General features: G+C 49.6%; 2 protein-coding genes and 1 long non-coding RNA gene across 3 annotated transcripts; 1 reads left to right on the top strand and 2 right to left on the bottom strand.

The window, feature by feature from the left end:
* Positions 1-882: 882 nt before the first annotated feature.
* On the top strand, positions 883-6,185 carry LOC129601745 (uncharacterized). Its single transcript, XM_055500618.1, has 4 exons — positions 883-1,817; positions 2,718-3,486; positions 4,682-5,725; positions 5,793-6,185. Exon 1 carries the CDS (start codon positions 956-958, stop codon positions 1,781-1,783), a length of 828 nt encoding a protein of 275 aa, XP_055356593.1. The 5' UTR covers positions 883-955; the 3' UTR covers positions 1,784-1,817; positions 2,718-3,486; positions 4,682-5,725; positions 5,793-6,185.
* Positions 6,186-6,483: 298 nt separating this feature from the next.
* On the bottom strand, positions 6,484-8,342 carry LOC129601741 (uncharacterized). Its single transcript, XM_055500616.1, has 2 exons — positions 7,099-8,342; positions 6,484-6,967 (listed from the first exon to the last, which is right to left on the bottom strand). The coding sequence occupies exons 1-2, from the start codon at positions 8,174-8,176 to the stop codon at positions 6,711-6,713; spliced, it is 1,335 nt and encodes a 444-aa protein (XP_055356591.1). The 5' UTR covers positions 8,177-8,342; the 3' UTR covers positions 6,484-6,710.
* A 10,659-nt stretch (positions 8,343-19,001) lies between these two features.
* LOC129601744 (uncharacterized) lies at positions 19,002-21,354 on the bottom strand. The gene is made up of 3 exons (XR_008692277.1): positions 20,732-21,354; positions 20,439-20,640; positions 19,002-20,222 (listed from the first exon to the last, which is right to left on the bottom strand). It is a non-coding gene; the product is annotated as an uncharacterized LOC129601744 (long non-coding RNA).
* Between the last annotated feature and the right edge of the window lie 18 nt (positions 21,355-21,372).

Genomic DNA, 21,372 nt, shown 5'->3' with positions numbered 1-21,372 from the left:
ACTTCCAGTGCCCGGGACGGCGGGCGCAGCTGATCGAGTACGGAAGGATCTTCCGCTGGGATGATTCCGTTGGGAGCTTCATCCGCTGGGTCGATCCGCGCCCCACGACCGACGCCGAGGTACTGCTGCGCCGGCATCCCGACGGCGCCTGGATCTGGTATCCGGGCCGCGTCCTTCTGGGTGACGCCTTCTGCCGTGCCGATTACGAATTCCTGGAGATCGACCAACCGTATGGTCCCGTCCGCGAACTGATGCCCCGGGCGCTGATACGACGACCGGGGGTGGTGGGCGCCCAACCCGGACTTGAGCTCGTCAGTAAGGGAAGCTTCGTCATCCGCTCGTGTCCGTTGCCCGCCACCAGTCTGGCCTTGGCCTGTGACGAACTGCTACTTTGGGAGGTGTTTACGGGCGACGTGAGTAAACGCCATTACGCGGAGTTCACGGGGCTGCGTGACCAAGAACTGTGCTATGTACAACGTCAGAAAGACACTCCAGTATCCAGCCAGGAAGTGGTGAGTTCGCAACATGCCGTTCCACTGTAACACGGCACATAAAGATGCTGCAGTTCGACCAGCAGCCAGTTTAAGAGACCTAAGGAACCCGAAGAATAATCTGAGAAACCAAGAGACCTAAGAAACCTAAGAATAACCTAAGAAACCAAGAGACCTAAGAAACCTAAGAATAACCTAAGAAACCTAAGAACCCTAAGAATAACCGAAGAAATCTATAGAAGGCAATACGTCGGTGCTATTCGAAACGACTGAAAACGTTGGAAATTATAAATAGATCTGCACATCAATAACGAAAAATTATAAAAGCAAGAAAGAATCCATAAAATCGGTGTTGGTTTCTGCAGAAGAGCACCTTCACCAGAAAAGTCATTGCATTTTATTTGGCGGAACGCGAGGCTGCCGCATCCGAGACAGTAACGAAGGCCATTCCTCCAGACAGTACAATGCGACTGCCGGCTGAAATACTGGTGGCGGTTTTCCAGGCGCTGGACTCCATCGAGCGCGTTCGTTGCCGGCGAGTCTGTCCGCTGTGGAACGACATTCTCACCACCGACGCCCACTTCCCCGATGTGCGCGTGTCCGGCACGTACGCGCAGTACACTTGCGGGGATTATCCGCGGAATGGCATGTACTGGGTGATAGCGTGCCTGATGAAAAGCCTGGGCCCCTGCACCAAGGTTGCCGTGGTGAGCCGGGAGAACCTGCACGACGGCTTGGGACTGTCCGCACCCTTCCACCACGCCCTACCGCCCGGCCGGCGCTTGCCGGTGTTGGTGTTGCACGACTGTGGCGTCGGGGTAGGGCTGGACGGTATGTCGCAGACCGTAGTCCGTACGGCGGAGTTGCTCGTGCAGTGTCGAACCGACACCATCATGTGGAAGAACTGCCGATTCGCCTGTGAGAATTGGACGGCCGTTGTCGCACAGGTAACCTGGCGCGTCGAATCGCGCCAGCAGATGGAGATTCAGCTGTGGGATTTGTGGGAACGCGGTGTGCCGTCCGGGCCTTTAGTGGACCGGCAGACCCTCCAGGAATGGATCATGTCATTGGGCTGGGACACGTGGAACACACCACGCCAGGATTTGATGAGTGTTGGCCATCAGTTGAAGATTTTGCAGGCTCTTAACGGCTATCAGAGTGCCGATCCCCGTGAGTCCTCGCACTACCGCCAGCGGGAGTGGACGGCCTCCAATATTCCCGATCTGGATGCTGGACGGCTGAGCACGTTGACCGTGGCCGTTCTGAGCCATTACCTCCGGGAGGCCCATTAGATACCCCACTGGGAATCTTTTCAGTTTTATTCAGGTAATATTATTAAATGAAGAGCAAACAACCCGACTTCAACAAGTAAATTCAGAACGGGTTAACCCATATAAGCGTTTCTTGCAGCTCTTGTTCGGCTGTTGCCTCGGTTTAGCATCAAAGCGGATAAAATTTAATATTGTCTTAGCGGTTTACCTGGTTCTGTCTCCCTGAACAGCTTACCATGAGCGTAGAATGACTGCGCACAGTATCGGAGGCTGGCCAAGCTGTTTCTTATTCTGATTCTAGTTTTCGTTCCTTTCTTTCCCCGTTCCTTTGGAAATTGAACACGTGAAAAATCTTCTGCGTGAAGGTTAACCTTCACTGACATTTTGGTTTACTGACCTACGACTGCTAACGGCGCTTCCAGCATCGGCGAAAGCTTTTCTCGGAACGTGTTGCGCGCTACATAATGCCTGCATTTACTCAGCAAGGGGACACCCATAGGTTACGTTGAGTTTTTCGAAGTACTTTTATTTTGACAACGCATCGGCAAAGAAAACAGCTTGTAAAATTCCGGAGGGCTACAACAAAAAAACACTTCTTAACAGCTCTCCAGTCTTGAGCAAACAAGTGATTAACATAGCCAAAATCGGGGAATGGTCCGTATTTTTTGGTTAGCAGAGTTCATAAACCAGATATTTAAATCCTTTTTTAATTAGCAATAGCCAATTACAACAAGCCTGCGATGATAGTAGTGGCACTACCTTAAAACGATTGTCAAATTTACACACCGAAGTAACAGCCAAAGTCATTATTTTACCTGGTTCGTATCATAAACCAGATAAAATGATATGCGGTACGCAGCGGCGCGCGCTGCAGATATTATCTCCAGCGATGTAATCTCACTCAGCTTGAGCGCCGGCATGCATTCGCCGCGATTTAATTCGGGTGCTGTTTCAGGTTGCAGAAGCATACCAGCTGGATTGTTTTGCTTTGCACCCACCATGATGTGCGTGCCCGGTGTAGTGCAAACGTACAACCGAGCTCAATTTGTTCCACAAAAATCTGAGAGTTCTAATTAGCTTCCGTTTAAAGTTTCGTTGGCATTCTCGAGCATCTCGTGCCCACTCAAAGTTTGTGGTTGTGTATGAGCAATGTTTGTTTACGGACCGGGCGTGAACGCCTGGAACGCCGTGGATGTGCTGGTCGACGGCCAGTTGCAGCACGGTATCGTGATTAACGTGGCAGAGACGGGACTGATCACTGATTTCCAGTGTGCAGCACAGCGCTCCCAACTGATCGAGTACGGCAGTATCTTCCGCTGCGACAGGGTCTGGGAGCGCCCGCCGGCGGACGCGCAGGTGCTACTGCGTCGTCATCCCGACGGCGCCTGGATCTGGTATCCCGGCAGAGTCATCCCTATGGACAGCTACCCCTATGATGATTTTGAGCTGGTGGACGTGGAACGACCCTACGGCACCGTCCGCGAACTAGTCCCGTATGAGCAGGTACGTCCAACGCTCGCGGAAGCGGATTACAAGGAGCGGCTGGTGGACAAGCAAGACTTTGTCATCCGCTCGTGTCCACTGCATCCACCTATGTGCCCAGCGAATGCCTGATGTTAGAAGAGGAATTTCAACGCTGTTATAAACAGTTCATCGGTGTGATTCGCCAGCAGATGTTTTACTTGGATCGGCAGACTAGCTATCCGTTGACAGTGCAACGAGTGGTAAGTGACGGCTAGCGTTGTATGCTACAAGTGTCTGATGAGTAACCCGGACCAACAGGAATTTTATGGCGGTATAACTATACCAAGATCTATCTCCGGTTAAACAACATAACAGACATAAGAAAACCTAATGAAACATAAGAAAAAAATGTTTTCGTCAACCGCAGCTAGATCTAAATATTTCTTTCTTTGCAGTACCGATAACAGTAGCATCCCTTAAAGCGTATAACGCGGGGCCGTATGGGCGCCACGCGTATCCTCGACAGCGAACAGCGGTGAACCCGGATGAGGCTTTATTGCCGAATCTAATGCGCACCGTGGCCCAGCAACACCAGACTAACAAGGAAGGATTCTGCAGCCAGTGCAACTGTGCTGCAGATCCGTCAGAACAGCGCAGCAATGTGCGGGGTGGAAATCCCCAGAAACAGCGAATAGCTACTCAGGAGGGCGGAGCGTCCCTCCGTTACAAGCGGATGAATGTTCACGAAGCGGTTCAACATGAGTGACTACCTCTTCTAATCAGCTTGCAATGAGCGTAGCATGACACCGTGAAGGCCGATAGCTCCGCCTTCATGATTGGCCATTCGCTGTTGTGTTTCGCTGTTTCTGGGTATTTCCATCCCGCACATTTATGCGGTGTTTTGACGGATCTACAGCACAGCTGCGCTGGCTGTAGGATCCGATCTCATAATCTGGTGTTTGCTGCGCCACGGTGCGCGAGTTAAATTTCGGCATTAAAGCCTCAATCCGGGTTCGTCGCTGTTTCGCCGTCGAAGGTACGTGGGCGCCCATAAGGCCCCACGTTACAACACATCGGAAGCTGCCCATTCTGTTTCTAAACCTGGTTTAGTATTGTTTGTGTTTCTGTTCTTACGAAACGTCGCTCTAATATATGCATGAGGCTTGCGATGTGGCCGCACAGTGAATTGGTGTTTCTATCGCTTCTGGTAATCGTACTAATCATAGCTGATTCGTGACCTTGCATCCTTTTCCTACCTAAACAGTCATTTGCTCCCTCGAAGCGCTGTATAAGTAATTTCGGTGTGTGAGAGCTTTAATAGGGTTATTCACATTAACATAGGTTAAAAGCAAAATTACGTAGTTCATCATTTCGGTTGAGAAGCTTTAAGAGGATCGTTCATATCAAAAAAAGGTTATAGCAAAAAAAATGTTTAATTGCGAATTCTGATTCTAGGAGACCATCTGTGAGGATGCCAGAACGACCAACGAAGCTGGCCTATCATGCTGCACAGCTCTTCCGACGGCGATTACACCATGCAGTCATCTGCGGCTGTCGCCTGTGCTGTTGGTGGGAATCTTCCAGTCGCTGGACTCCATCGACCACTTCCGCTGTCGGCGTGTATGCGCATTGTGGAACACTCTTCTTACCACGGAAGCCTACTTTCCCGATGTACGGGTCTCCGGCAGTTCCGCGGATTACGGGGTACGGAATATCGTGTGGACGGATTGTACTGGGTGGCGGCGGGCCTGCTGAAATGCCTTCACAGCGGCACTCGAATAGCTGTACTGAGTAAAGTGGATTGGTTTGATGGCCGGGAACTGGCCGCACAAATTCAGGATATGCTTCAACCCCGACGCTTGCCGGTGCTGGTGTTCTACGCCTGCGACTTCGCCGGATTTTCGGATCGTATGCAGGAGCTGGTCTCTGAGACGGTTGATGTTATCGAGCGGTGCGCCTGCGACCGCGTGGTGTGGAAGGACTGCCGACTCCGTCTTAATGAAGGATGGAGTCCTTGCGAAGACACTTTGACGGCGTTCATCGTGCAGCACGCCTTCAACGTCCGGTCGCAGCAGCAGATGGAGAAGGAGCTGTGGGACATGTTCGAGCGCAATCTGGTGCCTAGGTGATACGGGGTGACATCGGGTTTCAGCCACTTTAATAATACTCATCTTAGAACTAAAGAAGTTGAGCTCAAACAGCGACCTAAGCCAGATGTTATAGGACATCAGGCAATCGCCTTAATAGCAGACAGTCGCTCTTTGTCAGTGCACCTTCGCTACAAGAGAACGAGAAAGGCAGAAAGATGGATTATGACAACCAGACCGTATCATGCATACATGACCACAGGTCCATAATAAAGTCAAATATCATATGGATGAGTTGGTTGTGTAACCTAGGGAGGCTCTGGATCGGCAGACCGTGATGGATTGGCTGGCGGAATCGATTCAGCACGTTCAAAAAGAATTGGGCGATAGTCCGAGTGGAATGATTCTGTGGGTAAGCCGTTGTTTTTTTTTTACTTGACAGCCGGTAGTCTCTCCTGATGATGTGAACGCGTGTGCAGGCGCTGAACGAGTACCAGAGTGCTGATCCCCGCGAGTCGACCCCCTACGGCCACCGGCAGTGGACGGCGTCCAATATCGCCGGCGTGGATCTTACCCAGCTGAACACGCTGACGACAGCTGTTCTATTCCGATTCTTTCGCTGGGCCCAGAGGGTGCGCACTATGCCCACGCTACGGTGAACCTTCGTACAGCCCCGTGAGTTTTTGTACCAGTCCCATGAACATGTTAACAGCACTCGTTGGTTGATGTGGATGCGTTTCGGCTGTTCTGCGTTCCTGCCAGCTTTGGTTTCTGTGTACGATGGTTTGCAATAGAGCACGTTTATGTTTTATAAACAGGTGTCACTTAAAGATAAAAGAGTTTCATGTGCAGAATAGAGACCTTAGCTATAGTTCCCCTACATGTTCATCAATACAGTGGATGATATGCGGAAGTCGCACCGCGACAACCGCACTATGTGGAGTTAAAAAAGAAAGTGCAAGATCGCTACACTTGTTGAGATGCTATTATTTTGAGAGGACGCAGGAGAAACAGCCCCACTTAATTCCTGAAGTAGGAAATCAGTAGCACTGCTTTAATGCGGGGTAGCGCTGTTTGTGTATAGGAAATGCGTGGTATATTGCGCTTAAGTCCTATAATATGTAACTTTTGCTTGACTACGGTACAAAAGGGTATTTGCAAAAAAACTGCTATCGGTTCTTCTTTACTATTGCTCAGTTGGTACCAGATTGACGTATACTACCGTTTACAATTAAAAAAACTGATCACTCGCAGTTCATTTCTGAAGAATTGAATTTTACCGGCACTGGTATCACGTATAGTACTTAACTGAGTTCGGTTTTACGTACTTCCGCGTATGTTAAACGCTTTCGAAACTTACTATAGCCACATTCGATTAACCTTCGATTAACGGTTAACTATCGGAAAAATGCAGCAATGGCTACCAAAATCTGTCCTGCAATGAGTGGTATAGCAGCATAATAAGCAGCTGTGATCAAACTGGCACTGCTCGAACTCGAAGCAAATTCAACAAACTTCGTAACATTTGCGCACATAGAATCGTTGCACGTGCTGATTCCCATAGCTTTGAACCGCGTACCGGCAACTTCGAACGACAGTTGGTCTTTACCGGATGCAATCCAGCTCTCAAATTTCTGGGCTTCATCCTGGACATCTGCAATGAACAACGTACTTAGTAATTTGCGTTGATAGCCAGTACCGTCACCTAAGGTTAACGTTAACGGTGCGCGGATGGGTTAACATTTTATACTGGCGCTCGAAGTTTGCCTTCTCTCCGTTGCTTACTTTCGGTGTTACTGGCGTTGCTGCTGCGGAACCAGAAATGCACCGAGAAATTCGCCGCAGTTGAGCCTTCATCTTCCGTCGTGAACGCAAACCAATCAAACCGCTCATCTCTGTTCCAGTGTAGATACTCTGCAGCACCCTTAGCGGCCTTCTCGACGACTTCCCACTTCCTGTCCAGCTCCAATCCCTGATCCGTTTCGTTTACCTGACGAGCCGATAAACGCAAGCGGGGTGCTTCGCCCAGAACCAAGACTTGAGATACCACGGAGTCCACCTTGGTCAGTGCATCCAGAGCAAGTTGACCGGCGCAAGCCCCACCCACTGAAGCCATTTCCCACAAGGCGCGGTACCAGTCTTTGGAAATAATTGCTCCCTTCACCGTCCAAAACACCCTCCACCAGTCGCGCGGATTCAAATCACAGATGCCTGGTGATGCGGCATCCGGGCGCAGATAACAAGCAGCATGCGAAGCGAATGCTGTTTTCTTGATTTCGTTACAGTTTCCTTTATAATACGGTCGAATTGCCGGCACCAGTGCCACCTGCAGGCACTTCCGCACAGCGTCGATCCACGCGCGACCCTGCGATGAGAAGGAGCCGCTGCTTTGGACGTACAAGCCGCAGAAATGCTCAGCATACTGAATGGCGTAGTCACTGCCGCTGCCGGCACACTGATGCCGGCGTTCCAGACATTCCCTGTACCATGCGCAGTTACTGCCGTCGGGGCTGTAGCAGTCCTGAGGCAGATCGACGGTCGGCAGTATCTCATTATCCTCACAGGCACAGTCATCCGTAACACGTCCGGATTCAATATTGTGCACCTCCAGCATGCACTGATACCAACAGAAGGTTGCCCGACTATTCACACAGACATGGCGTCCTCCCGACTTCTGTCTAATGTAGGCGTTTGATAGGCAATTGGCAAACTGCTTGCGGCCTGTGTATCCGTGCTCTGGGAGAGAAACACACCCGAATCTTCCTGGTGGTCCTGATTGATAATCACACCGACTATCGTCGGTGGATGAAACACCGTACCAAGCGGACACCACTATAAAAATATAAGTAATCAAAGACTTCATCGTTAGACAGCGTATTCTACCGGGGGTCAGGCCTATGTGTAGCGAATAAGCAGATGTGCCCAAGTCCGTTTCGGTTAGTGTTTCGACTTTAACGATTGTGCAAACTTTTACTCATGAGACAGCAGCGGGTCCCTTTGTAGCTTTAGGTTTTGTGAATTTAACTGAAGGAATGTAACGAAGCGAACGTGTCGGGCAAGATATCGGACCAGGTTATCAATCTGAATTGTTTTGGAACAATACGGAACTGTGTGGCAGTGAGATAAGGTGTTGTGCTTCGACCGTTATCTTAACCGTCGCCGTGTACAATAAAGTTAATAATAATCATACTGGCGTCACGGTAACTTGTATGAATGCGTGTCTGTTCGCACTTATTGTGTCATGCTGTCAGCATATCGCTTATGCGATAAACCGAATACGACCGTTAACGGAATACGACCGCTTATGCAATAAACGGAATACGACCGTTATCAAACGATAACTTTCATCAAGCACATATAACAATGAGATGGAAAACAGGAAATGCATGGTAGACGGGTCGCTGAATGATCGACACCAAGCGGAGCGGAACAACATTTTATATTTATGTTACGGAAGGCTGTGCCTGTGCGGATGATGAGATACTGTATACGAGTATATGTAACTAACACGTTAACGTGAAATGACCTTTAAGAAATGTTAAAACTCTTTATCTTTGATAATGTCAACTGTTGTTTTTTCTTTTGTCTCGAGTGTCGAATGCTTTGAGGGGACCGTGTCCCGATGCATAGACAATAAATTCAAATTCAAATATCCAAGTACAATCGAGAAAATTAGCGTCTTTAGCGGCATCAGTCAGTACTCGTACTGCGTACAGTACAAATACGTCAGCAAACATTTCAATTTATTACAATGATTAAGTATTAAAAATCCAAAAAATGTTCAACAGAAAACGTTCACGAGCTTTCACGAGAATCCGTGGTCGCGGTTTCTGCTCTAGTATTTTTGTTCTCCTGCGTCTGACAGAATGTAAGAAAACAGCGTGTCTGCGCATTTTGGAACACCCTTCTCACCACGGACGCTTACTTCCCCGATGTGCGCGTTTCCGGCGAATCCGCGGATTATGGCGTTGAGGAACGTCGAGTGGACGGATTGTACTGGGTGGCGGCGGGCCTGCTGAAATGCCTCCGCAGCGGCACTCGATGGGTTGTGCTGAATAAAATACCGCAGTGGCTGGAAAGCTGGGAACTGGCCGCACCCATCCAGCACCTACTCCAACCCCGACGCTTGCCGGTGCTGGTGTTCTTCGACTCCGACTTTGACGGAGCAACGGATCGTATGCAGCAGCTGGTCGCCGAGACGGTTGATGTCGTCCGGCAGTGTGCACGCGACCGTGTGGTGTGGAAGGACTGTCGCCTCCGTCTTAACGACGGACGGCGTCGTTCGGAAGACACTTTGACGGCGGCCATAGCGCAGCACTCCGTCAACGTCCGGTCACAGGAACAGATGGAGAAGGAGCTGTGGGATGTGTTTGAGCGGAATCTTGTGCCCAGGTGCGTGCATACAGGACCATAGGTCTATGATAGATCCAACAGCCTGTCTGGCTGCTGTTCTTTTTTGGTGGTGATCAGCCTTCACCACGATTATGCGACTGTTGGGATGAAAAAGGTGGGCACAACCGGCAACGGTGCGGTCGTGGACCTTAAATGGCTTAACACAATTACTCAGGTGGCTCCGATTGGGATTACAATCATTCGTTCATCTTAAGCGGTCAAACGCAACAACATAACTCACCGCATAATAATAGGCGCATATTAAATGACATGGGCCAATGTAAGACGCGGAGCAATGTTGAGGACAGGAGATTAGGACAAGGTTGACGCAAGCGATAGCAAGCGAGTGCAAAGACAAATTGTAGAAATTGTAAAGAAGGACAGTCATCCGGTAAAATGGACAGAAATTCATAACGCGATGAAAGGATGAATTATAACTGGGTGGTCTTATCGGTCGCACAAATGCATACTAAAGCGAATAAGTACCACGTATCGTTGTTCGTAAAAAATCCCGATCCTCTGAAACGATTATTTAGCTATTTAAACCCAAGTAAATTTAAGTTAACTTCCGCAAAAGTAAATTAGAGTTAACTTCCTTAAAAGCGGGCTAAGATCACCCAGCGTTTTATGGGCGATCTGCACAACACGTAAATAACAAAACGGAAATTACTGTAGCTTTGCGTCTGTGTATACGTGCAGATAGGTGGCGCTTCATCTGCCATGTTTCGCTCAAGCTGACGCACCGGTCTCGGCAGTTCTACCGACAGGAGAAGCAGGCAGACGCGGAGACATTCATCAGCTGATAAAACTCACAGTTTTTCATCGATTTCTTGCTCATCACTGCGTTGCTATTGTTCAGGTGCCTTATCTGAACGTTTTTTCTCTATCAACTCGAGTGGCTTCCGTTTATCGTAGACAAGACATGAACATTCATGACTATACTAGTTCCCTATGAAGATTATTTATATTTTCCCAATTAATTTGTACATGTAGCCGTGAAGGCTCAAATAATGACCTCCGAGTACGAAAACGAGTCCGAGTATGCTGTAGTTACTCTAAGTCGAATAATTATGTCATATGAAACTACACCACTCTAAGCAGGGCGCAATCCGAGGGAAACCGAGAAACGGCTGAAAAAGGCGCCGATGGGGGAATCGTACCCCGGCTACGTCCTTAGATCCGCGTAGGCCGCACCACTGCACCACGGCGCAATACGTTGAAATCCTTTGAAAGATTTTGTCGCTGTACGTGAGCCGCTTCTCGCCTCACACCACTTTTAGATTCGGCCAGGCATCGCACACGTTGCGTAGAATACCGCACAGCTTGTGCGGCATTTTCCGTATATCAGACTCTGTGACGCAATGTCACCTAGTAAATGTAGCTGTGTGATTTTTATTGATTTCACAAGAAGCGGTAACATCACTGTTTCAAAACAATAAATCAAATAAAAAATAACTCATTTAATGCTGCCGCTCCCTCCATTGTCCCGAGTACGGAAGCAGCGTTGCCTCGCTGAATTTCCAGCGACAGTCGTTGACGGAGGTACTCATGGGAGCGTGGCTCACCCGTATGCTGTTGAAGTCGCTTGCCAATTTCTTTCACTAATCGGCTAGCTGACTTTCCCCATGGTCCAAGAGTTTCAAAAGCCAGCGGTACGAAGATGTATCTGCCCTGAAGGTACAAGTACAATCCCGCTTTCCTATCCTCCGCCTGTGCGGCGGCGGATCCCGCAGTGACTGATGTGGCTTTCCGGTGAGACATAGCCACAGTATCCACGCAGGTCACGTCCCACGCCAAACACATACCGCGTTGCCACGCAAACGTGGTGCAGCCATCTGGGCGGCGGTCCGATGTGTGGGATGTTCCTCGCGGCTCCAATTTTGCAGGGATGCCGGCTGATACTAACGATCTGCACAAAATACTGTTCAGGCCGCCATGGCGTGGATGCCTTCCAGCTGAGAATGCGCAGGACAAGCCGTGGTGACCATACACATCAACGGGCTTGTGGCACTTCGAACAAGAGTGTGCTTCACAGATACTTACACCAAGTCTCAGGCCGACTGATATCTTCACGGTGTCATCGTCCAAGAGGTTACCGATATGTGCCGAGGGCAAGGCATTTAACCATATACCAGCTTCCGGTGTCGACTGTGCGAGGAGGCGGGCCCGGTTGATTTCATCGTCGCGAAAGATGTCCAGCAGTACGGATAGCGATGCGTTACACAGTGGAAGGTCCCATGTTCGTTGTGCTTTTCTGGCATTATGCTCCGGGAGTTCTGCCAGGCGTGCGTTAGTTTTCCATAACTCGAGAGCGGCCGAGATGTTAACAGCGGGGTGATCAGGGAGCAATAATGATATTAAGTCGGTTACGGAGTGAATCGAAGCCAAGAAGGCTGGAAGCGCTAATTCTTCCGCCCGACGTATACCAATACCGCCTCTGCTCACTGGAAGTGTCGCCTGCCGCCAACATGGATAGTCATCGTGGCTGGTCCGTACATTACACAGGGTCTGGAAACACAACCGCATTGCTTCATCCAGTTGGTAGAGCTGTTGCGGTTGTTTCCAGGCATTACAACACCGCAGCATATAAATAATTTTCGGGGCCCCCAGGCAGTTAGGAGAAAAAGTACGTGGTGGCGGGGCAGTAGCTCCAGGCTATCACACGTCATCTTTACGGTTGCGCACTTCTCGGCAACAGCTGGACCGATGCCTTCGTCCAACACCGGTGCACCTAGCAGCAAGAAGTCGGTGTTAGTCAGGATACGTAGTTTCGGGTACAACCCCTGGAAAAAAGCCACAGCGTCGTTCCGGGCTTGTTCTGTTCCTCCAGAGATATAAAGCTCGCACTTCGCTTCGTTCACCACTAAGCCAATTTCACGAGCTTTCCGGATGATATCTCCGAAGACGTGTGCTACTGTCGCTGGCTTACCGCCCACGGTTCCATCATCCAAGAACCAGGCGTTTAAATGTGCCTTCAACGATGCAACGACTGGCTGGATTGCAAGGCAGAACAGTAATGGCCCCAGTGGACCTCCTTGCTGCACTCCCGACTCGGAAGACATAATTATCTGTTCAATAAATAGCGAAGAATGATTACCATATGCACAATGAAGAAAGGCTGTGTATTCGGGTAGGTGAAGTTCAGCGGCAGCCAAAACAGCTTCTCTGGAAACGGTGTTGAAGGCGTTTTTGAAATCAACTTTTAGAACCGCTTTTAGCTCCGCAGCGGACGACTCCACAAATACTCTTGTCGCATGCACAATTGCTTCTGCCCCACGACGCACGTTAAAACCAAGCTGCTCGGGCGACAAAACGGATGTAATACGATCGGCAACACGATAGCAAATTATCTTCGCTGTAAGACGGCGTAAAGTTAGACCAACCGCAATCGGGCGCAAGCCACCGTCCTTCTTTCTCAAGGCGAGCAGTTTACCACCGAAAAACACTGGTCGGATCTCCTCCGGGATGCTTCCGTTAATTGCCAGATTCAAAACGTTCGCTAGCGCTTCGCAAAGTGGCCTACATTGATCATCGAATTTGTGTCCGACCATGTCGAGAAGGTGTTGTGGACGTAAACCATCCGGCCCTGCTGCTGAACCACGAGGAAAAGTGTGTACGGCGGAAAACACTTCTGCTGCTGTGATAGGTGGCGCTGCAGCTGCTGGCGGAGCGAGCGGAGCCGAGGTAGGGGGCGGTGGGCATTCTGGATGCTTTTCCCGTAGCTCCTGTAGCACAGCAGGAGAAGAGGTGGCGACAGCGTCTGTTGAGAGAATTAGCCGCATGGCTCCTGAGGTGCTACCGTCGTCAATTTTCTGCCCGACACGGCGTACAAGATCCTCTTGATCTGATTTCTTTTTGGGGGCCGCCGGGGGCGGAGTCGGGGGTAGTTCGGTTCCTCGATCGAAGGCGCCGACGTTCCGTTTCACAACAGTCGCTAAAGATTCTGTCCGTTCCGATTTAGTTTTCGGCGGTGCACGGAGCGCGGTAGAGGCAAAGGAGAACAGCTTTTCCCAGGAGGGCTTATCGTTCTTGTTGGCGACCTGCTGTAGCGCCGTCCTGAGTGAGTCCCTGGCCGCAGAGCGAGCTCCGTGCGGAATGCGTCGCATGACTCGCTCCTTTGACGGCTGGAAGCTTTTCGTCGGTGGTGGCGTAGGAGCTGCCCCTGCAGAATTGTCCGCGGTGCCCGGGGAGGCCGATGGAGGCACGGAATCGGGTGGGCGCTGTGGGCACTTTTTCTTGTGTCGGGTAAGGCCTCCCCCTCTGCAATACTGTTTCTTACAATACGGACAGGGAACCTTGTCGTTACTCATCGTGGAAAACGGCCTAAAGGAGAGCGACTGACCTGATTAGTCCATGAAAGAGCAGGATACTTGGAGGACCGGGCCGCTGCAAGCAGCGAAACCCGAAGCGTGCAAACGGGTCCCCTTCTGCGGCGCAGCCCCCGAGCACGTTTACATCCTCCAAGCCACCCTTCAGACCAAGAGGGTTCCTACCCCGATTTGGTCGGCGTAGGGAAATTAAACGCCATGATCAGGTGCCAATAATAATAATCGATCGATATTCTCTTAGATTGACAATTTACACCCGAGAATGTACGCCTCAACGGTCTCAACCCACTCGAACGCAGAGAATGTGTACTATGTCTTCTAGGTTGGAAAAAATTTCCGAATCTGTAATCCGTTTGCGTTAAATAAAAGAGTTTGGGGGTAAACCGAATTTGCTAATATCCTTACGAAGTCCATTAACTGTAGCGCGCCCGACTTTTTTTGTTTGGTTATGTAGCTTAGCTGGATGAACAGCAGTGGACACGGATAAAAACTTGCAAACCCGGATTCAACTATGGATCCGGTATAGTGAATCGTCGATGATACCGCCGAGTCGTCGCCTGACTCAACTATCATAACTTGGTGGCTTCGGGTAGATCGGTTCAGCACTCAGTGAGCTAGTGCGTCTGCGGTTGCGCGATTTCATCCGGGAATGTGAGACGACTCTCACTGCCGGCGAGCAAATCAATTGACCGACAAGAGAAAACTGTAGAATGTTGCTTTACCGAGACTGTACGTACTCTTGGAACGCCGTGGACGTGCTCGTGGACGGTCTCCTCCAGCACGGAAAGATAGTCAACCTGGCGGAGGCCGGCCTGATCATTGATTTCGGGTGTGCCGCGCAGCGCTCGCATTTCGTCGCATATGGAACCGTTTTCCGCTGTCCGTCCCGGCAGGAATACTGGCATGAACCGGAAAGGGAACTGCATGTGCTGCTGCGCCCGCGTCCAGACGCAGCCTGGAGCTGATACCCAGGAAAGCTGGCCCCCCTTAGGGGCTGCTGCTTTGGAGCGGCGGCATTCGTGCAGGTGCAACTGCCGCACGGCACCGTCGAAGAGGTGGTTCTCTGGGACCAAGTGCGCCCCGCGTTGACAGACGAGAGTCCCGAAGGTCACCTGCGTCCTCTTGTGAAGCACAACGACTTTGTCATCCGCGCATGCCGGCTGCCTGTCGCCTACTGGTCGGAAGCGACCCCGCAGCATGGAGAGATCCTGAAATCCCGAGTCAACGAACGCTACACGGTACTGTGCATGGCCGTGCTCAGTCAGACCCTGCTCTATCTCCAGATGGGATATGCCATTCCTTTAACAGCTGAACAAGTGGTATGTAAATCGTAATTACAGAGCACCAGCTTGTCTCGTAATTTCTGTCGCAAAGGAACAGATAGCACGTATTTAGCGCGAAGTTGCGCTTTGCAATTACCACAACACGCCTACCCAATGACAGATTCACTCCTCTCCAGATTTAAGATAATATGTATAGAGACGAGCATCGCTCACAGAAATACATTCAAATGAAAAATTTGTCCCAGTTGGCACGAGAAGGGACGGCACATAACACACTCATGGCATTCCCACGCATTATTTCCAAACTTAAACGCTGAAACAAAAAACAATTAGAGCGGCTCTCGCCCGTCCTGAATAGTTTCGTATCTGGATAGATCTTTATCTTTAGCGGCACCGCGACATTTCGCCGAGTACAACCAGTCGCTGGACTTTTGGTTGCTGACATTTCGCCGTGAGGTCATCTCGCCGCATGACGTTTCGCCGCGGGATATTTACAGTAGTCGGCAAGACATTACGCCGCCAGACATTTCGCGGCGAGGCTGTTTCGACGAAAAGTAATTTTTGAGGCTAAGGCTATTTTGCCGCACATACTGCGGTAAAATAGCAATTTCGAATTTTTAAACAGGCATATGTTTTATTATTGAATTCTATTAGGAACAACTACGAAAAAATGCAGGAACACAAGAGAAACTTACTAAAATTTTCCGGGTTTCTTGGAAGGTTTCCTTAGGTTGCTTAGTCTTGATAGGTTAATCTTAGGTTATTCTTGAGTTGTTGTTAGGTTATTGTCCTGGTTATTCTTTGGCTGTGTCCGCGTTTTTTATGCTTAGGTTATTTTTTGGCTTCTTAGTTTTTTCGTACGGTTCTTAGCCTTCGTACTTTCTTGGTTTCCTTAACGTTTTCTAACGTGTCGAATTCGTTTGCGGCGAAGTGTCGGCGACCAGATGTCTTGCGTCAAAATATCGCAAAGTTAAAATGTCCAAATGCAAATTGTCCCAAACCGAAGTGCCCCAGCGTTAAAATGTCCCGCAGCGAAAACTCGTGCGCCCCATTTAATCACGGCGAAACGTCGCACTCCCAAATGTCCGGGTGCGATTTTGTGGGCACCCTTTGCGGTAAAAATATACAGTACTACGCGAACGGTTTTCACATGGAATCGGAATAATTATGTCGACCTCGTTTGAAATTTTAATAGAATTTCGCAAAAGCAATGGGAAAATACCGAATGAATCGCAAAAGTTTTCGGAAATAGGTATTAGCGCGCAGGTTTTACCAGTCCCTCTTTTGCATATCTGATGGCGCACTTGTGGAATGAAATCAGTCTAGACTGCCCCAGGAATTATACAACCGCATTAACAGTTTTGACTCTTGCTTGGATACGGTTGAATGGGCGGATTTAAAATGAACTAAGCGTTTCCTTCAACTTCATGCTGATCATTACTGTTTACTGTAAAACTGTTGTTTAGGTTTGCGATGTTTTGCGATGTAAGGCTACCACTGATGTGATAGCCTTTTCTCCCATGTTAGTCTATAACCTGGGTGCAGGACATCCCTGATTGTTGTAGACATTAAGCTCATTAACAAACAAACAAAAGTCGATTCCTAGTCATTAACGAATCACGGTTCTTTTCAGCAAGAGGAATGTGAGCAGGCGAAGAAGAGCCAGACGGGGATGGGCTCATTACCGGCCCTGCAGACGTGCACTGTTACCGCTGGCCAGAAGCGGCAGACTGCCTCCAGCACCGGCGTAAGCCTGCCGCTGCCGTCTGAGCTGCTGGTGGAGGTATTCCAGTCCATGGATTCCATTGAGCGCGTCCGCCGTCGCCGTGTAAGTGCCGCATGGGACCGCCTGCTCACCAGCGACGCCTACTTTCCCGAGGTGCGCGTCTCCGCTGGCGCTGGGGTATATGGAGAGAGGATTCCCTCTGACGAGGAGGAGATTTTCTGGGTGCAGACATGTTTGTTCAAGTGCCTGACCAGCGCCACCAAGATGGCGCTGATTCTCAAGACGAACAGGAGCGGTATCTTTCACTTCCTGGCTCCACACGGTCGCGTATTCAACGCCGACCGCAAAATCCCGCTGTTGGTGCTCTGTGAGTGCGAACTGGACGCTGCCTTTCTTCTCCCCCCAGATGTCATCGACCACTTAGTGTTCAAGGCCTGGGAGTGCTCGTGTGAGAGGATGGTGTGGAAGAACTGCCGGATCCCGTCGATCCTGCCGAGCGTCGATGTAGCGCAGCACGCCTTCCGTATCCGGTCGCGAGAGGACATTGCAGTGCACCTTTGGGAGTACTTTGAGGAGCGCTAGGCGGCCCAGAATCTGATTGATTTGCCGGAATTATCTAAATGGATTGTGGACTGCTTGACTTATCAGCAGGACAATCAAATTGGAGATATTCTAAGGGTAAATACTTTAACGGTTAACCATCAGTGGGTGAGGAGCACACTAAGTGAACTGGATATTTGCCGTTTACAGGTGCTGAACAGATGCCAAAGTGTGGATCCGCGCCCGACGACTCAGTATCGCGGTGTGGAGTGGACCGTGTCCAACATCTCCGATCTGGATGTAAGCAAGCTGACCAAGCTGACTGCGATGGTTTTGCATGAGATCAAGAAACGCATTCAGGAGAAACTAACAAGTATTCGGGTTTAAATGTGAATGGCATTTGGTTGTTCAAGTTTAAAATAAACTTACTAACAAGTACCGTTTGCGAGTAACCATGTCTAGTATGCGTATTATTGATGTTCTGCGCCACTCGAAGAACAGATCAACTAACCATAAGGGCAAAGGATTGTTTTTTTATTCGATCGAGCAGTGCTTTTTAAACAGCGCAGGTTGAGAATTTGTTTGTTGATTGATACGTTGCACTCGCTTATGGTTTCCCGAATCATTGATTATGTAATACTGTGAATAAAGAATAAGGTTCCTTTGTCCCGGAGATGGTGGTCCGGGTGGATGATACGGTTACGCCGTGCTGCCGGCGGATGGTGTGGCGTCATTGTTTGCGTCTTTGATTACCGTCTGACGGCCACCGCAGATATTCGTTCAGTGGTACGTCCAGCGGCAGCGAGCAGGTTAGGTTGCAGCTGTGAGAGGTATCTCCTGGAGCCGCTAAACTGGCCGGCCGTGGCAGAATGGATAGCAAACTGGATCCTTCACCAGCGAACCGAGCAGATTCACCAGGAAATTGTCAAAGGTCTGCAGATCATCCATTTTTGCCCATTACGTTGACAGAGACCCCCGTAGTACAGTCTCCTCACGTACTAGAGCCTAACGGAAAGCACTGCGGGCCATTACTGATTACAAGGAGTGGGGTAACCCCAGAGCTGTATCAGAAATTGAGCATCCTGCCGCTGCTTAACCGTTGAAAACAGTCGGAAGCCGTCTGGTTGTACAAGATCTACAACCATGACGTGTACAACCTCTGCCGTACCTGACTGAAATGATTGACTTCAAGGACCTGTCACGGCAGTACCATACAATCTCCGGAAACCGGAACGAATCCAAGCCGGAACGAAACAGAAAATCGGAGAATGCACGCTTGCCACACGGTTGAAGAACGTTTATGAGCGGATTCAAAAAGTTAATGTAAAGATACTCAATGTTAGTGGTGTCGGCTTTTTTAAGTTCCCTCTGAAAACTGTTGATCTGTTTTGATAAACACCTTAGTAACATTAGCTGGTTTTTTTTTCTTTTACCGACCAGACATTGAAGTCTTGTTTACCGGGTTGTCTGCTCCTGATACTATGAATGAATGGTGAGGAGTTTTAAATTGACGCTAGTCACATCATTTCTTAACCTTCTACCCAATGTAAACTAGGGCAGAGAAGTACAAACACCAACAAAAAAGAAATACAGTTTTCACAGGCTATAACAAGAAAATTTCCTCTAATTTCTCCTGATCCGGTATTGTGCCCATCACGCACATAGCATTTCCTCTTTGAATCTGTATGGAGATCCGCTGCCGGAAAAATTCTTTCGCCCGTGCTTGCCCGGTAGTGGTCGCGATGAGGTGTCCGGTTTTATCGACCAGCTTCTTAGCTCCGTCGCCCATAGGTCCGTATGTTTCCAAGGCAGCGGCAAAAAAATTGTACCTTGGCTGGAGCCACGCATGTTTTGCGAGCTTTTTTGCTTCGGCTAGTTCCGCTGCGGCACCGACATTGACGGCTGTACGGTCCAGATATGAAGTTGCCAGAGTGTTCACACAGGTTACGTCTATTGCGAGTGGTTTACCACGTTCCCATGGGACAAGCGTAACTACATCCGGTCTTTTGTTACCTACTAAGGCCAATCCTTTCGGTTCCACTCTGGCAGGGAAACCACCCGTCGTTAACGCGCGAGCGAACTCCTTGCTGATGCCGTCATGTCTAGGTAGTCGTCCGGCTGATCGTTTGCACCGCAGTCCATAATCCTACCCAGTTCTTGATCGACACCGTACTAGAGGAGTTCCTGCAGTCTGCAGTGACTGCAGATTGCGTTGCGTTCAGACTGCTGTGCAGTCTGAACGCAACGCTCAAGTGTGAGTCTGCCGTCTGCCGCTTCTTAGGCTTCACAGCTTTCTTCTGTTTCCTTAAATTTCTTAGGTATCTAGATTTCTTAGGTTGTGTGACGGAGTCACCGTCAAGGTCAGCGAGCGGTCGATTACATCATGTGACAATAGATTTACGTCACTTCCTGTCATACCGCTTTCATCCAGCACAGTCACCACCGAAGCCCCGCTCCATCCCAGCCGGCCATCCTCATATATAAGGAGGCCTTCTGGCCGCCAGTCAGTCAGTCCGCTCTTCACCAGCAGTCTAGCTTCTAACCATAGAGTAGTTGTACTGGGAAGGTGTTTCACGGATTAAAGGTCAAGGTCTTCAGGTGTTGTGTTCCGCTCGTTTGTACGCATAGGTACACATAGCCCTGCATAGGTATAGGTCATCGTCGACCACACACACACACACACACACACATAGGGTGCACTACGGGAGGACTCAGTCTTGCGACAGATTCTTAGTAGTAAGATTCTTAGTTTCTTGGGTTTCTTGAAATCCTTTTAACAGTTCGTGTATGTACGTAGGCAGTACAAATTACGAAACTGATTTCTAAACCGGTGATTTATGCTTTATCCAGACCAACCTATGTTCGCGGCGAAGACCATCATGGCCGCGTCACCGCTCTCGACCCATCTAGCCACATTTCCGCATCCACCGAACAAAGAACGAAGAATCGCAGATCTTCCGCCAATATGCCTATCTCTCAGCTGCCTCTTGTGTTCCTGCTGGAGGTGTTTCGCGCGCTGGACTCTATCGGACGCCTCCGTATGCGGCTTGCCGGCTCCCTATGGAACAGTATTCTCGGCCACCGTTGGAAGCAGTGCCGCGTGTTTGACCACCACCTACAAGCGGTCACTGCGCACTACGCCATCTTACCGGACGCTTCGCTGGAAACTCAGCTGTGGGATCAGTTTGAGCAGAATCTGGCGCTCCAGAAACCGCTGGTTGAATACGTTGCCAACGCGGTCACCCACAATCGCGCCATACATTTTAGGCACATAATCTCGGGTGAGCAGTATTGCGATGTTTTTAATAGCCTGGTAGGCCGGCACATGGTGATCAAATTTGTGTACGTCACGAAAACTTTCCCATCCCGATGTTGCCAAAGAATTTTTTTCGGAATATCATAACATTTGTTGCCGGATTCGATGCATGTACATGGACGTGAAAACCGTATGTTCGAGAAACATCCGGTGGGGAGTTACGGTCTTATTGAACAGAAGCGCTGAAACATTAAATACGAGCCGCAGTAGCCGGCATGTTAAGCTATCTGCACAAGCAAAGGTGTAAAGCTGGGTTCTTTAATGATAAAGTAACGCGGATGTAGAATGGTTCTACATTGATTGTACATAGAATGATTGCTAATGCATGTGCAGTAGCAGCTTATAAGCTAGAACAGCACTGACGTCATAGAGTACATGAGACATACATGTGGCCAGCATGCAGTACTCATAAGTACATCACGTTCTCATCATGACAAAGGCCATGATGAAGGTCTGCCGCTGGCAACAACAGCG

This window comes from Paramacrobiotus metropolitanus, unplaced genomic scaffold (assembly GCF_019649055.1).
Source record: "Paramacrobiotus metropolitanus isolate TYO unplaced genomic scaffold, Prichtersi_v1.0 Parri_scaffold0000271, whole genome shotgun sequence".
Classification (NCBI taxonomy): domain Eukaryota; kingdom Metazoa; phylum Tardigrada; class Eutardigrada; order Parachela; family Macrobiotidae; genus Paramacrobiotus; species Paramacrobiotus metropolitanus.
The sequence above is the reverse complement of the archived record's forward strand: the minus strand, read 5'-3'. Positions and strand labels throughout refer to the sequence as shown.